General features: G+C 43.7%; 1 protein-coding gene across 2 annotated transcripts in view; it reads right to left on the bottom strand.

Moving 5' to 3' along the window:
* Positions 1–16,322, bottom strand: part of LOC142583285 (beta-secretase-like) — a 41,106-nt gene that overhangs the window by 7,136 nt on the left and 17,648 nt on the right. For both annotated transcript variants that reach the window (XM_075693692.1, XM_075693693.1), the window contains exons 7-10: positions 15,224–15,319; positions 12,445–12,582; positions 3,841–3,916; positions 3,594–3,728 (exon numbers count right to left, since the gene is read on the bottom strand). In XM_075693692.1, the coding sequence (XP_075549807.1) occupies positions 3,594–3,728; positions 3,841–3,916; positions 12,445–12,582; positions 15,224–15,319 (445 nt within the window). The remainder of the gene's footprint in view (positions 1–3,593; positions 3,729–3,840; positions 3,917–12,444; positions 12,583–15,223; positions 15,320–16,322) is intronic.

Below are 16,322 nucleotides of genomic sequence, written 5' to 3'. Positions count from 1 at the left end.
TGCTGACACTTACATTCTTTAAAATAGTTTTGTTTGTTTGTTCTTCTCGATGCCAAATATTTCACGCAACACACTACAATTCCTACAGGAATAACTGGACCAGAAAAGAGTTCAAAGGTTCATGCATGGCTGATATCTCCGTGGTTCGGTTGCTGTTGGGCGTTCATCATCACTCTTTTTATCACAATTATCACTCCCGCAAATGTGTGCACAAATCATTCATGCACTTTGCATCGCACAGATTTTAGCGCGTTGCGATTAGAAATGTAAGGACCGGGAATAAATACAGAAAGATTGGGGGAAAAACGTTTTTCTTGTTCTTTTTTTCTTTCTTCAGCACAGAAAAAGTTGAAAAGAAAAAAAAAACATTCATAATTTTCACATTCAGTTATACTTTCCATTCTCTGCCGTGCAGTCTACAATCCTAAATGCGACGACAGCAACAACAGGAAAACGGCAGCACAGTTTTTCGAGGGTCTTCATTATATGCTTTCGGTTTTGTTTTGAAAATGTAGAACAACTTTCAAACATAGCAGAATACAGGACGCCCTCTGGGTTTTCGTTCAGGACTAGTGTCTTTGACTCTGCGAAACCTGCGGAACCGTGAACTGATCAGCTGCTGACGCCTATTCCTTTAAGGCTGCCACAGAACCTTTGCCATCTGCCGTTTCTGAATGAAACTGGTTTTTGCATGAAAACGTTCACCAAAAGCTTCACCACAGTCTCCCAAGCAAGCATGCTTGAAAACTCACCTACGTACAATCAAATTTGAATTATAAGTGTGCAAATATTTGAAACTTTCAAATAACAAATCGAATAGTCAGCATTCATAAATGCAAATATCTTTCGGATATCTCAAAACGTCAACTGTGCTCCATTAAACATAAAATTGGTACAAAATTACGGTAAATTTTCAGCCGCACGGGCACAGAATGGACATAAAACATGAGAACTTGCATAGTGGAGCAGGCTGCGCCGCTTAGGTAGCCATACTTTAAAAGCGCTCATTTGCACTCTCAGCTCAGTGGCTATGGTGTTGGGCTGCTGAGCACGAGGTCGCGGGATCGAATCCCGGTCACGGTGGCCGCATTTCGATGGGGGCGAAATTCGAAAACACCCGTGTACTTAGATTTAGGTGCACGTTAAAGAACCCCAGGTGGTCGAAATTTCCGGAGTCCTCCACCACGGCGTGCCTCATAATCAGAAAGTGGTTTCGGCACGTTAAACCCCATAATTTAATTTTCTTCATTTGCACTCTCTGAGGAGTCCTGTACATGAGAAGAAACTACATGCTTGCTCCTAATGCTCGATTTGCGCTTTTAAGGAACAACGCTTCATAATGTACTATGTAATGACAGAAATGTGCCAACTTTAAGAATACTAGGACTTGAACATCGTTTTGTACTGATTGTGAGAATGGCTGTTCATTATTTAAAAACTATTCAATATTCCATTCGGTCTCAAAAATCACTATTCGTACACCTCTAATTTGAATGTGGAAGCAGCCGCAATCGATTCTAATGTGAGAGTGACTCGGACACTCGGTGACCTTTTTCTCAGTTATCAGATGAGCAATCTTTCGTAGAAGAGGACAAGGTGTTCATTCCACTACCTTCGCGTTCCAAGGATAATTATTTTTTTATTGCCGGAATAATAAACATAAGCTATTTTTATTGGACTTTCAATTTTTCTCGAAGCATCTTGCAGACAAAAAAAAAGTGGAGAAAGAATGTCTTCCTTCTTCCTCTCGCTCGAGATTTCTCGAAATTTTCCATCCCTAGAGTGATACAGCACAGACTGCTTATAGCATAAGTCGCCGTAGCTGCGAATATCTGCCCTGTAAACGGCACTACACTAAACCAAAAGAACATTTCTTTTTAAAGAATGCACACAGGCGAAACATGAAGGAGGGCAAATCAGAAAGTCTTTGCCCCTATCTTTTATCAGCCAAAATAAGATACGTACATACTGGTAGTTACATATATACGTACTATTCTACGTACCTTACACTATTTTCCCACATAGTCCCCACACCGGTTTGGACCCCATCTGTCCCATCGCAGCACTAAATTTCAGATGCCCCTGTGTCGTCAGCCGGCGACGCACGCGGCCTCCCCGAACGCTCATTGCCATGCAGGTCTTCACGGCCTTTTGGGAAACTCACAACACCACCGCCTCACACTTCTTAAAGCGGGACACCTTTCCCGATATATGTGGACTGCATTTCCCTGTGGATTTCAATGGGCGTTCGTCCCTTGCACCTTAGAAAACAAATTGCACTTCGTTGCTCATAACTGCATCTCCCTCATCGCTCGTCGCTCGTACCGTCTCCGCCCCCTTCTGCTGTTGCGCTCCTTGAGAAGTGCGCGTTCGCTACTACGCTTTTCTGTCGTAGCGAAATAATGCAGTTTCCGCAGGGGAATCCCACGGAAGCCGCATTAGAACTGGTATTTTGTCTCGTAGGCTTGCATTACAATAGGTATGCATACATGGAGTTCTGTGGGAAGGTAAATGGGAGTCACAAAAGGCTGCGTTATAGCCAGTTCTGCATATTTTACAAGTGGTCTAAGCTGCACTATTATGTCATTTCTATGCAAATCTAGAAACAGGTAAGATAAAGAGAGCCTGGCAATTGCTTTGGCATTGCTTTTCAGATCTCGCGCCTGCAATTTCAACATAATTACCGTATTTATTCGATTATAAGGTGGTCACGACTATAAGGCATGGGTGCAGTAGAAGGCTTAAGAAAAATATTGGGTACGCTCACTAATACAAGGCAATATCGAGCAGCCAACAGATTAGTAAAACTCGGCAGGAATATCATGAAATACCGAATAATCGGCATGATCAGAGCAGGTTACGTGCAAATTTCACCTTGAGGCTTGACTTTACGGCAGCACAAATCTCGCCTTATATTGTGGTTTCATGGCAGCACAGAAACCACCACTTTTATTTGAGTAAATATGGTATGCACATGACACCTACATGACCTATATATATTGAAAATGCTAAGAACAAATTCCTACTACAGCAGGCACATCTGTTACACAAGAAATGTCGGGGGGACACCGAAGAGACAGTGCCAAGTCAGCAGACTTGTGTATTATCTTTTAAAGACTCGATTTCCATTCATTTGGCAGGAAATAATTTGTTAGTAATGGCAATAATGAAGAGCGAAAGTTCCCTTTCTTAATTTATTGTCTAAACAGCAGCACCAATACATTTAGTATAGCATCACAAATTTTAAAGTAGTTTTCAATGTTTCAGACTAGGGTTCTTTAGATTCATCAGAATTCAATGAAATCCTTGTTCATTATTAAACTAGCTTTAGTTTGAATTTCCTGCTGTTCTTGTGATGCAAGTCAGTAAAACTTTGAAATTGCAATGTCACTGTATGATCTACGCACCATACTTGCCTGTTTGCAATGCCAAAATCCGGTGAGGGGTTCTTTATAAAGAAATCAAATGATGGGGTAAATGATGGCCAGAACCCTATCCATAATATAACATAAAATATGTTGCTGTGCATTGATGACCTTGGGCTTTGGCAAGAAGAGTGAATTGCGTCTGATCACAAGTAGCATGGAAAGTACCTGCATAGTTCTTGTCAGCATACTTGACTATCACGTCGTTCGCATTGCAGAGGAGGGGTGCGAATCCAACGCGCCTGTTGCCCAAATCAAATACCGTGGTCAGCCCTCGGACAACAGCAAAGCCAATCATAATGCCTGCAAAGGAGATGTTGGTGGTTAAAACGCGATTGCTCGTAACGAAGCATTTGCATCTTTTGGCACTGCTACACCATGGCAGCTAAACTGCTGAGGCCTAGAAAATACTCACCCGATGGTGACGGAGCGACTGCAAGCTTGTAACAACCGTGGTCACCCCGCTTTAATGCGACCTCTTGAAAGTAGACCTACGTAATAACAAAATATTGCCGACGATTACGTTACTTCCTAGTGCAAAATTTGAGCACAGCCCTTCAGCTGTTTCAGCTTTTCAATACATTGAGGGAAAGAATTCGAGCAAGACATGCATGTACAGCTACAGACAACTTTTTATTCTTCACACATATTCCTTCAAGAAACACTCCACTCCCAGTTCTTGAATGTCCCGAAAGAAGCTTTGTGGTCGGAGAAATAGATGGATATATGCTCGATTTGCTGCACCAATGCCTGCTTCGGTGTAGCACACCTCTGGATTCTGGCGGCAACGGTGCTGGGTCTCTGCTCGGGCAGCTCATTTAGCAGCAGCAGCAGACGAAGGACTTCCACCGGTTGCCTCGCTCATGGCTCAGAAAGAACTGGCTGAGAATAAACTATTTATATATAGGCAGACAGATTATACTATAATACATAAAAACCGTCTGTGAGCCGCGGACAATCCGTCTCGTGCGCAACATTTCACACCAGCTGCCGCAAATGGAGCACAGCTTGGTGGAACTGCCTCGCTTATCGGGAGGTCGTGGGTGGCAGTGTGTGTGTAGAGAGAGTAGAGAGCAAATGATAAAGGAAAGGTAGGGAGGTTAACCAGGACTGAGCCCGGTTGGCTACCCTACACAGGGGAAAGGGAAAAGGGGACGGAAAGATTAAAAGAAGAAGAGAAAGTCTACTGGGTATATCGCGCGGTCACTCAGTCCGGATCACAGACGCTGACTCAATCCAGTGGCTTTCAAATATCGCAGCAGAGCTTTTGTGGCCTTTTGTAGCTGCAATATACGAGGCCATCGTCCCAAGATCTTCTTCAAGGTGAACGGTGTTCTATCTAGCTGATTGAGAGCTGTGCAGAGGTCACATCTTTCGTTTTGAAAAGATGGGCAGTAGCACAGTAGATGTTCTATAGTGTGTGTGTAGGTGCATAGGAACGCTGCGCGGCAGAGAGATGACAGCAACTGACGCTGCTAGCGAGTCAACTGAAGGTGGCTCTGCGTTTCGGCTTGGGAAGCGCACACCATGATCTGCTGATAGCGAGCTGGCGCTTCGGCAACCGGAGAACACAGCGCACTTTCTCGCAGTCGCCACCACGGAGGGGGGAGGGGTACACGCAGTGGTGAACATCAGCAGCACATCATTGAGATCAGCCGCCACCAAGCCGGCGCTCTGATTGCCGCTGCACAGGGGTGGCATTGGAGGAGTGAGGAGAGTAAGGCTTATGCCATGCGCGAGAGATGCCGCCAGGAGTGCGCGCAACTAGAGCAGCGCATTGGCCCCAGCTACGGAGCTGGTTAGGGCGAGGCACAACGGCAAGGCACGGCAGCGACATGAAACACAGGAATGGGCACCATAGAGCTGCGCTCTAAAGAGAAAAATAAAAGAAAAAGGGATGCTTTGCAAGTATCCGATCTGCCATTTCCTGAAACCCAGGGGACACAATACCACAAGGGTGAGGGATGAATACAGTCGACTCGCGTTAATTTGACCCTTGCAAGACTACAAGGTTTGGTCGAATTATGTAAAAGATCAAATTAACAAACGATGGCAAACTGAACGAATTCAAATCTTTTTTTATGACTTGAACTAGTCTGTAATGTTCTTTTGCTTCTTCCTCTTCAGGCACTACTCAACCAGCATGCCAGCATCAAACACTGCCTCAGCGTTGGACTGTTGCGTTGCCGACAGTGTTGTCGTCAGAGAGTGGCCCACAAACCTCCACACTGTCCCAAACACCCTCAAAAGAGACAAAAGCAGTCCTGCCATCTGCTCAATTTACTGTGGTTTAACCGTTATGAGCGTATGAGGGTTGCCAGGTGAAGTCAAATTGGCCCAGGCGGCATGCTTTCACCAAGGCCCTGCCATATTTTTCTCCCGGTCACGAAACTCCTGTGTAATGCTATGGGAGCGTTTCATATAGCGCCCGCTGTGGACACACCACGGTGCTGGCACAATAAGACAATGTCGAAGCGGACACCATACAAACTCCACAGGCGTTCTTGCATGTGCTCCTGCTTTTCCACAAGGGTCAACTGCCATTATCGGTGTGTAAACATTGTCAGCACAATGTGCAAATCGCTCCCCCTTTACTGTACAGTGTTTAAATATTTCAATGCGAACGATTTCAGAACAAATGCAATGGATTACTTCATTTCCATGTTCATCTGCGTTTATAACAGTGGCATAATTCAGAATTCAAAAAGTACACTCAGGACTACTCCATCGTTAGAAACTGGCTACAGAGCGAGTGCATGTGGCATATTTATGTAATTACACGTAAAAGGCCTGCATTGCTGTATTCCGCTGCTCAGGTTTCAGTTATTGCACAGCACATCTCTCTCCATGTAGTGACAGCTTGTTTCATGATAGCGACAAAATGTTTAGCATTTTTTGTGTGCCTGCGTGCCGGTCCAGTTGCAAGGGCACCTAACTAACCTAAATTACTAAGCTGCCAACCTAATTAAATAATCAAGAACTATACTTGCTGATTAGCTATGCCAATTCCATTACTAATAAAAAACTAAGCTAACTAAACTCATTAATGCTGAACTGAACTATCTACCGTATTTACTCGTATAATGATCACACTTCTTTGTCAAAAGAATTGACGCAAATTCAGGGGTGCGATCATTACGTGGCATAAATTTCCTACGAAAAGAAAACATTTTTTGTTCATCCCACATTTGCTGTGGAATGACAACAAGTCAACAAACAGGCGGCTGCCGCTGGAACAGTGCGAAAGCCGAACGCGCCGAACGCGATTTTTTTTCTGCTCATGAGTACATAACGCGCGTTGAAACAGTTTCGTCCATATCAGTAATGAATAATATTGTCACTATCGGCAAGTCTGCGGCAATAACGTAGCCATGTCCACTTTGAGGGGACAGAAACAGAGATGAGCGTGCTTAGCTGCCAGTGACATAGAAACACATGACGTGCATGCTGTGGAAATTGCGGCATTTGTCTTCACTACTATCATAATATGGCACGTTTCCGCTAAGGGTGGGTGAATATCTTAGCTGTGTTACAAGCGTTGGTGTAGGGTACACTTCTAACGCATCAGTGTAAATGTGGCTACTATCATAGCTGCTCGATATTTTCTGCGTGCCCACGAGTGCAGACGAGAAGAACCGAAAGGCGCCTTTTTTGTTGTTGTTGTTGACCGCAACCATTATAAAGCCTACAAATAATAAATCCAAGGTAAGTTTGGTAATAGCTTTTTTTTTTCATGGAAGTGTGGAAAGTGATGAAAGGAATTAAATGGGGCATAGGCTTGATAATGCTTGGTGCGTGCAGACCACTTGGTATGTCTTGAAGAGTCATTTGTGCAGCATTCGACAGATGCTAAGCATGATTATCATTAGCTAGACTTGGCACACGACATATCGCTGCAGCAAATTCGGGGTGCAATCGTTAAACGGGAAAGAAACAAGATCGAATTTTCATGACAAAATTCAGGGGTGCGATCATTACATGAGGGCGATCATTATGCAAGTAAATACGGTAAACCAAATAACTAACCTGCTTAGCAACACCAACCAAGTAACAACGCTAATTCATGAATTACCAACCAACAAGCTAGCTAGCTACACTAACTAAACTTACTAATAACACACTGAACTAACCTAACTAATCTAAATAGTAGGTAAAGTTAACTTACCTATATTCAAACTAATAACTTACTAAACTATCATAACTTGCTAATTAAGTAAACTAATTCCTAAATAACTAGTTAGTTAATAACTAACTATAATAGCTAAATAACAAACCTAACTTACTTAACAAAATAATAACTAACATAACAAACTACAGTAACACACTTAATTGAACTAATACACTAATTTAATTAATAACTAGTAACTAAATCACACAAGTTAATAAACCAAAACGAATTAGTGAACTAACTAAACACTAAGCTAACTTACTAAAGCAACTAATAACAAATGAAACTAAATAATTAACTAACTAAATTAGCTAACCAAGCTACCTAACAACTTGATTAATGAAGCTAACTACAAGAAATAATAAATAACTTAACCAAATATAACTGAGTAACAAACTTGAATTACTAATTTAACAGAAATAATTAATTAACCAACTAGCAAAGTGGACTAATTACTAACAATACTAAAGGTAATCAAACTAGATAACCAATTAACCATACTATAACTAAACAAACTCATCATTGAACTAATCTTTAGCTAAACTAATTATTCCTGCTACACTAATAACTAAATTTGTATTAATACCATCTAGGTGAGGGCTAGTTGGTTCCTCTTCTGAACTATACTCAAACAGTGCAACTGATACAAAGACATACAGAGAAAAATACTAAAGAACAAGTGCTGAGATAATTAACCATAAGCTAACTGAATGAATTAACAAATTACGTAACTAATAACTAAGCTGGTCAGTACTTTTTCTGTGGTATTTCTGTCTGTGTGTCCTTGTATCTGTTGCTGTTTGAGTATATATAACTAAACTACCTAACTAAAATAACTAAGCAAATATAACTCACTAAACTGAACCAACTTAACTAATCAACTAATAACTAACTTACTAAACCTACTAGTATCTAAGTGGGTAACTTATCTAAGTGGGTAATAGTGTAAATAGAGACAGCTGTCCGAAACTTTTTGTGCATGGAATGCTAGTCGGGGGCCACGTCAATCACACAATGCTGCCGTGTATAATTTAAGCACGCATTAGAAGCTAAATTATTTTGGCACAAGTTCCCGGTACAAGTTCCCTCTGTAAGCATGCTGAAATAAATGTGAATGAGGCGCCTTTCCTGGTGAAACATTTGCATGTTTGCGCATCCCAACCATCTGGCACGGCGGATCGTTTGCCTTCTATTTTACACCAGTGCGTGTGGTGCCACCTTCTGTCCCTACATGAAGCTTTCAGGGAAGTTTCGTGACCAGAAGGAATGGATAGAAGGACCCTGCTTTCGCATTCGAACTGAACAAGTTTTCCTTCCACAGCAATGCACGATTTCTCACTGGGACTTCTCAGTGCATTGGAATTAAGCAAAAGGTCGACGTAACTGATGTGTAATTAACCGGAATCGATTGCAGCATGCATTTCTCTAAAACTTGTCCAGAGCACACGCCTTTTGAGGGTTACACATGCACTTCTCCTCTAGATGCAGCATACAAGCAGCAGCAAACTTGAATTGACAAAGAACAAATTGCTTATAGATCATGGCAACTCTTTTAGCAGCTTTACTATTGCCAATAATGGAATCTTCAGCGACTGACGGGTGAGACTTGCACAAATAGGATTTATATTTTGTAGAGCCAGACTCGACATTCGCAAAATCATAAATTGAGCCAGAATTCGAAAATGTTACGGCAAATGTAGGAGTTGTTAGGTATTGAATATGCACACATAACACTTTTACAGCACTACTTTATGATTGCGTACTCTAGAAACCTAGCCAAAAGTGTGAAAGTAGCAGCGCCTTGAGTCGCAGCACATTCAGGCAACCACTGTGAGAGTAAACTGGTCAGCTAGAGTTTCAATGCTTGCTTACATTCACGTCCTTCACAAGCTGGCCTCCCAAAATGATTAATGTTTGATGTTTAAAGGGACACTAAAGGTTACTATTAAGTCAACGTGGACTGTTGAAATACGATCCCAGAAACCTCGAAACGCTTGTTTCGTGCCAAGGAGAGACTTATTTTGAGAGAAAATGCGTTCAGAAGCGTCCGCGTACCTCTAGCGCAGTTCAAATCGCCCGCCCTCCTATCGAGGAGTACTGACATCATGATCTCATAGTGACGTTGCGCCATCGGTGAGTAGAACGGCGTCCGCAGACGGCGCTACGGCTTTTCTGCGCAAAACGCGAACGCGCAGCCAGAAACAGAGCCAAGACAGAGCCGACAGCAGAGCGAAAGCGGGAGTATGGTGGCTAGCGGAAGGAGAAACGCGCGACCATAAGCTGGTACTTCATTCTATGACGCAAACTTCGACGCTCTTCGCAATGGACCCTGACAACGACAGGTTGGCTCGCGATGTTGGGCGGGCCCAACTTCAGCGATTTGAGCACCGACGAGCGCGACCTGCTGCTGAGGGCTCGCGCTGCCGGCGTCGTTGCGTACTACCACGGCGGCCTCGACACCGGCTCTCCGGAGCGGGAAAGCAATGAGGGCTTCCCACGACATCACAAGGACGTGGCATTCTCGCTGCTTGTTCGAAATGAAAGTTTCGCGAGCCAGCAGAACTTGCACATCACGACGCGATAACGAAACTACTGAAACTCCAAAGCGTGCGCGGCGCAGAGTCGAGCGAAAACGAAACCTTTCGACCGCCCATATTACTGAAGGGTAATGTCAAAATGTTATTTTTTCTTAGAATCGAATAGACGTAGACAAGTAGCATTTTTTTCCGTCTTATAATCGAATGAAATGATATTTTAATACGAGTAGTTGAGTATTAGTAACACAAATTATGAGGAGTGCTTTCGTCATCGGGCTAGTACCGGAATGTCGCTGGGGTGTCTCAAATCGTGTCATGCATTTACCTCAATTTCTCGGTTACTAAAGCTCTGTTCGCGATTACATTGACGCCTTAGACGTTCTAGAACATAGCTCTACCACTTTAACTTGAGTTTCTGGTAACCTTTAGTGTCCCTTTAATGGCGAAAGGGCCAGGTGTGGCCAAAGAGCACCACGCTCGTGGTAATGAGTTTGCAGTGGAGTTGTGATTTTTATGAGGTTGATGTGACGTGGCTGTAAAGGGGCCTTAAAAATGGTCGCTCTAAAGTGTGTAAAGTCTATGTGGAATAAGATCATGGTGATGACAAATGACGTGTACTATGAGCATAATAACTGTCATCAGAGGGGCCATGCACTGGATCCATACAAGGCTGTTGCAACTTCCCAAAAACACCATGACGAAGGAGTCAGAATGACTGTGAAACGTTAGGTTCTGCTAATAAACTTACATTGGTTTTAATTTACGTGATTAGTCTAATCTGGAGAGTTTGCCAACCAGACTGACTTCACTTAGATATTCACCTTGAGTGTATCAACACTTCACTTACAGGAATAGACAGGGGGATGGCTAGACAAACAGTGCCTTCTGCATGTGCATGTTCCATTAAACGTGGGTTTTACAGGCAGCACATTTCGCACACGGGTGCTCTGTTAATCGTGACACCAAATTGGCTGAAGATATGTGCAATGTAACACCTACAACTTACAGTGTTTACTTGAGTCAAACACGCACCTTTTATAGAAGAATGCACAACTTTCACTATGAATGCTCATTCAAAAGAAGAGAAGCTTAAAGCGCTAAGCTTCAAGTAACACATCGCATGTTGTAGTCATTCCAGAAACTTGCCTGCATCGCAAGACGTACTGCTGTACTTATTTGATTCTAGGGCGATAGTTTTTTTTTTTTCAAATAATCGTGTACCAAACTCTAGGGTAGGCTTAGATTCGAGGATTTTAAAAAATGTGCCAGTTTGTAATTGAATGTGATAAATATGGTGCACAGCTAGTGCCATCTGAAAAAGTCAGTATCGCAGCCGCTACTAGCCATGCCAGTAGCCAATTGAAGTTCCTGAGCGACATCGCCGTTTTGACCTGTGCCATGTCGGCGTGCGGCGTCGCATTATTGTAATGGCACCAAACAAGCGTTGCCACTACTATAGCGCCACTTTCAAACAAAAGTTCTGCTAGTCGCAGAGGCATTGTCAAATGTTCAAGTTGGGCAGCACTTTAGCACCTACGAGAAAAACGTCCGTCGTTAGAGGGGGCAACGGGAGATGCCTTTGCATGTGCCACAATGAGTAGATGACAGCGATAAGGAATATAAGCCCGCGATAACAGAGAGAAGCTGTTCACCGAGATTCCGCCGCATTCCAATGCGTGCGAGCCATGCTGCACTGTCTGCACATCCATGGTCGTGAGTTTGGCCGCGTCTGCAAGCGTATCTGTGGTCTGAGCTATAGCGACGAGGCTAGCAGAGATGATGATGTAGAGTGGGCTCAGCATGCTCATATTAAATGCTGTTTTGATTTTGTGAACACTGCCCTCACTTTGTTGTTCGGCCTACATTCGAGGAAAGCTTTATTTTCTGACGTCAGACTTGGGGGGGGGGGGTCGATTTAGAATCGGCACTGGCCTAGATTCGAGTAAATACGCTAGTTGAAGCATGAGCCACCATCCTGTTCATAATGGTTGCAAAGAGCAGAATATCAGAACACGGAATGTCAAATGCAATGGGCTGCACAAAGGACATAATGTAACCCATCAACAGCTTCAAAGAGCTGTCTGACAGATACGACGGACCACAGGTGTGAGTAAATTTCCATTCTGTGAAGGTAAATCCTGTAGTTTTTATCTGTATCTTTTTATTATGAAAACTGGATCTGTGCACACATTAGTTGCTTACATTTAACCAATGACAATTGTCTGCATGATGAAGATTTGGGTGCGCATTAAAGCTGGGTAAATACAGCACTAAGCTTTATCAGCCATAAGCATGAGGTTTAAAAGCAACTTACAGACGGTGGGATAATCAGCGTGAAAATCTTGCCCTGTGCATCCGGCATAAGTATCTCCAGGGACGGGAAGTCATTCACTAGAAATCCATCTTCCAGGCAGTAAACAGTGGAGATGTCTGCTGAAAGGTTGTACTTGCCCTGCGAATAATGTGCATGTTACAAATGAGTTCATTCACTATTGTTGATTCACTATTTACATATAATTCTCAATACCTCATCACTGGTCACTGAGCTAAAGAGAGTGCACCCTGTCTATGCTTTCATCTTCGCACAAGGTGGGAAAACGCCCTGGTCTTGCATCATCCTTGGGGTCTTCACGGCCTTCCCGAAAGTGCTGGACCCACTTGAACACAGTTCTTTCTTTTGGGACATCTTTTCCGTAGGCCGTTTGCAACATCAGATGAACTCCTGCACCATTCTTGCTCAATTTCAGAATAAATCTGACACCGATCGTTCGTTCCGTCCTTTTGTCAATCTCCATTTTCAACAAAGACTAAAAATGGGTTGTGCAATAAGTGCGTGCTTAAAATTTGGCCTTCTCATACAGCAGTTCGGCTAGTATGTACTAGAGATCAACCGAGTCCTTTTGAGTGGATAGAGCAAGAGAGAGGTGCCACTACACCTCCCACTTTTTTTTTTTTTTGCTGACTCACTGCCCAAGCTTTCGGGACACACCTAGGATGTTATCCAGTTCTGTCTATGATGTACTAAATGCAAACTGAGTCTTTCTCTAAACCACTTTCAAGCAATGTTCCCACTTGAATGTTGTGATGTCTGCAAGTAAGTGATGTAGAGTCAAACTTCTTTAATATACTCTTTTAATTTGGTTCAAACTTCCTTGGGTGGGACCTTGCACAAATATGGGCACGGTTTACTAGAATGTTTACAGGTCATGCTTACTAGGATGTGTATATATTATGAGGTGATCTTTTCAAAGGTTAGATTCTGAATGCACTAAACTTTCAAAATAAGCTTAATCTCAACATCACCAAAACATCATTGCAGTGTCATTACCAGCCCTTATACTAGATGTAATGCCTAACTGCAACCAAAATTTTACACACCTTACAAGTGAACCATTAAATTTTTTTGGCTGTGCCTGTGCAAAAGAATGGAAAGACTCGGGCACTGACACGAGAAAAAATGAAAGACAATGTTCTTGTTCTGCGACATGGCCAGTTTCTCCGTAAAACTAAATGTAGTCAAAGGCCAAGCCAAGCTGGGACTTGCAAGCCTGTTTCCATGTGCGAGTCCAACAACTCTTGTTTAATTAACTAGACAAATAGAATCGCGGTTTCGAGTGACTTTGTTCCTTCTGTTAAAAATTTTTCAGGCAACTTTAAGTGGCTCTAGCTCCATCCTCACTGCTTGTGCCTATGAGGGCAAGGATGAAAGTTGCGAAGGAACTATTTTGATGCAAAATCATGAAATGGCCCACTGAGCAAAAAAACCGGCGTCTATAGCAGTGAAACGGCACATAAATTCCCATTGGCTGCAACACCACATCACATGCGCACCTCGACGGAGCAGAGTGGGAGACAGTGAACACCTGCTCCTGCGCCCCAGGTGTTACGTGAGGGAAGGGGCCATCACCACAACGCCACGTCGCCCTCGCTCTCAGAAGCCTGTGTTATCTGCGCGTTCCTCCTCCGTGCAAGCCCTCACCTGCATTCTAACTTCACTTCGGTAATCGCTATAAAAAATTAATGCATATATAAAAAAAAGAATAAATTCGAAAGGAAAAATGGTGATGGTAGTGAGATTTGAACCTACAACTCCATGTCTTACCCACTGGGCTAAACCAGCGTCTCCTAGATAGCAGGCCTGTGCACTCCGCTTTATGGCATCATGCTACTTGGACCTCAAGTTCCATTGCCAAGCCCGGTGTGACAAAAGCGTTGACATCAAAATCCCTGTGGCTTACTCCAAAGCGTCCCCATTAGATTATAGGGCTGTCAGGGAAGGTAGCTTGACGTCAGGGATCGAAGTGCACCAGCCTTGCGCTATCTAGGAGTTGGCCAAGGGTCTCGGCGCACTTGCGTGTTTGCAAGGAGTTCATAACTAGAAGGACCGCTCAGCGGTGTTCAATTGGACATGAATGCTTTCAAGTTCATAACTCATTAGAAGTGCTTAGGTGTCCTCGGATTATTCGCTGTGATTTTTTTTCTTGCTATTCATTCTTGATTAATAACACCGTACCTGTTTGTTCACTCTGTACATGCTCCAGCTATGTCTTGTAAAATACAGCAGTATTCATATACAAAGTCAAAATAAGAAATCGCAATGATTCGGCTAGTGAAAAGCAGTCAACCTATGTTCAAGTTGCCAGAGGATGGCATGACAATGGGCGAAATGCAGACTGATGTGGTTGCGTGCAAGCTTGTAAGTGTACAGCACTGCATTCACAAACTTTCATTGGCACAAGAGAAATAAAGACTTCTGGAGAATTGATTGTTTCAACCTTCCGATTCGGGGAAATCCCCGGCAAGTCAGAACAATGCATCGGTCACTGTGTATCGCCTTCTATCAATGTGCATACTTTTTCTTTTCCCTAGGTCTTCCAACTGCACCCTTGTCTTATAATCCGGTGTGCCTGGTAACCAAACAAATATGGCAATTTTTAATGCACAAGTTGACCTCAACAGTTTAGTGAAGCTAGTGCCTGTAATTCTTTTGTTTCAATATTCACTATTCTTTCTGCATGTTGTGCCTTATGCTGCCTTTCTACCTGAACTATCGCCAGCTTGCCCAAATTGCTATACTGGTTAAGTCTACCAACCTGTGCGTTAAGAGCGTCGAACACCCAAAGGAACACGTCTTTCGGCAGCAGCAGGTTTGTGGCCCCAGTGTCGATTATCGCAGGGTCGTCGTTCAGCTGAAAGTACACCAAGAGAGAGCACCTACTTCAATGCGCCTTGAGAGGGAGGGAGAGAGAGAGAGAGAGAAAGATTGCCTATGAGAAAGGACATAAAGGTCAGCCTGAAGTTCGTAACACAGGTGTTACCCAGTTAACTTTCGATCACGATTGAGCCTGATCGAGATCCAATTTATTGGCCACATTGGCTCCTTTGCTCGAGCTGCGGGAGGAAACCAGTCGGGGTCACGAATTTCGTTCCCGACCAGTCTCAATCGTGATGAAAAGTGGCCCTGTGTGTGAGAGATAGAGAGAGAGAGAGCGTGCAAGGACAGGAAAGGCAGGGAGGTAAACCAGATGAGCACCCAATTTGCTACCCTACACTGGGGGTGAGGGAAAGGGGAACATAAAATGAGAGTGAAAGGGGAACAAGAAAAAGAGTGAGAGTGAGTACCGAGTGCAAGTGGGAGGATGCACAGGGACACTATAAGAGGTCTCTTATGCCAGTGCACTTCAAGCAGTGTACTAGTGCACAAATCACTTTTCGTGCCAGTGGCGGTTGTGGCCACGGTCCGAGTATCTTTGACTTGGAGAACGGTCTCAAGTCCAGTCGGTTTAAAGCTGACCCTAGTATTAGTCTAACCAGCCACTCTGTGCTGGAGGAAAAGGGAAAGGAAGGCATGATGGGTAATGACAGGCACGTACCCAGGGGGGGGGCCCGAGCCCCCCCCCCCTAAATCAAGTGGCATACCCCCCCCTCCCCACCCACGCCACCACTCCTCACACATTCCTAAAGCGCCGCCAGATCAATGTTGAGACTTCGCAGCTGTTCATCGGTCAGCATTATGCTGCCTTTTTCACTCCTTTTAGATGGCGGTAGTTATCGGCATCTCTTGTAATGTGAAGGACAGTTTTCGCGTAGATTCCGCACCCGCGCGATTAACTCGAGATACGTTTAGTTGTCACCATCTATTCAACCGTCACGCGCATAGCTGTTGCTTTTGTTAGTTCAACCTTCTTTGTT

Source organism: Dermacentor variabilis, chromosome 5, assembly GCF_050947875.1.
Source record: "Dermacentor variabilis isolate Ectoservices chromosome 5, ASM5094787v1, whole genome shotgun sequence".
NCBI lineage: Eukaryota > Metazoa > Arthropoda > Arachnida > Ixodida > Ixodidae > Dermacentor > Dermacentor variabilis.
Note: the sequence above shows the minus strand (reverse complement) of the source record. Positions and strands in the feature narration are given on the sequence as shown.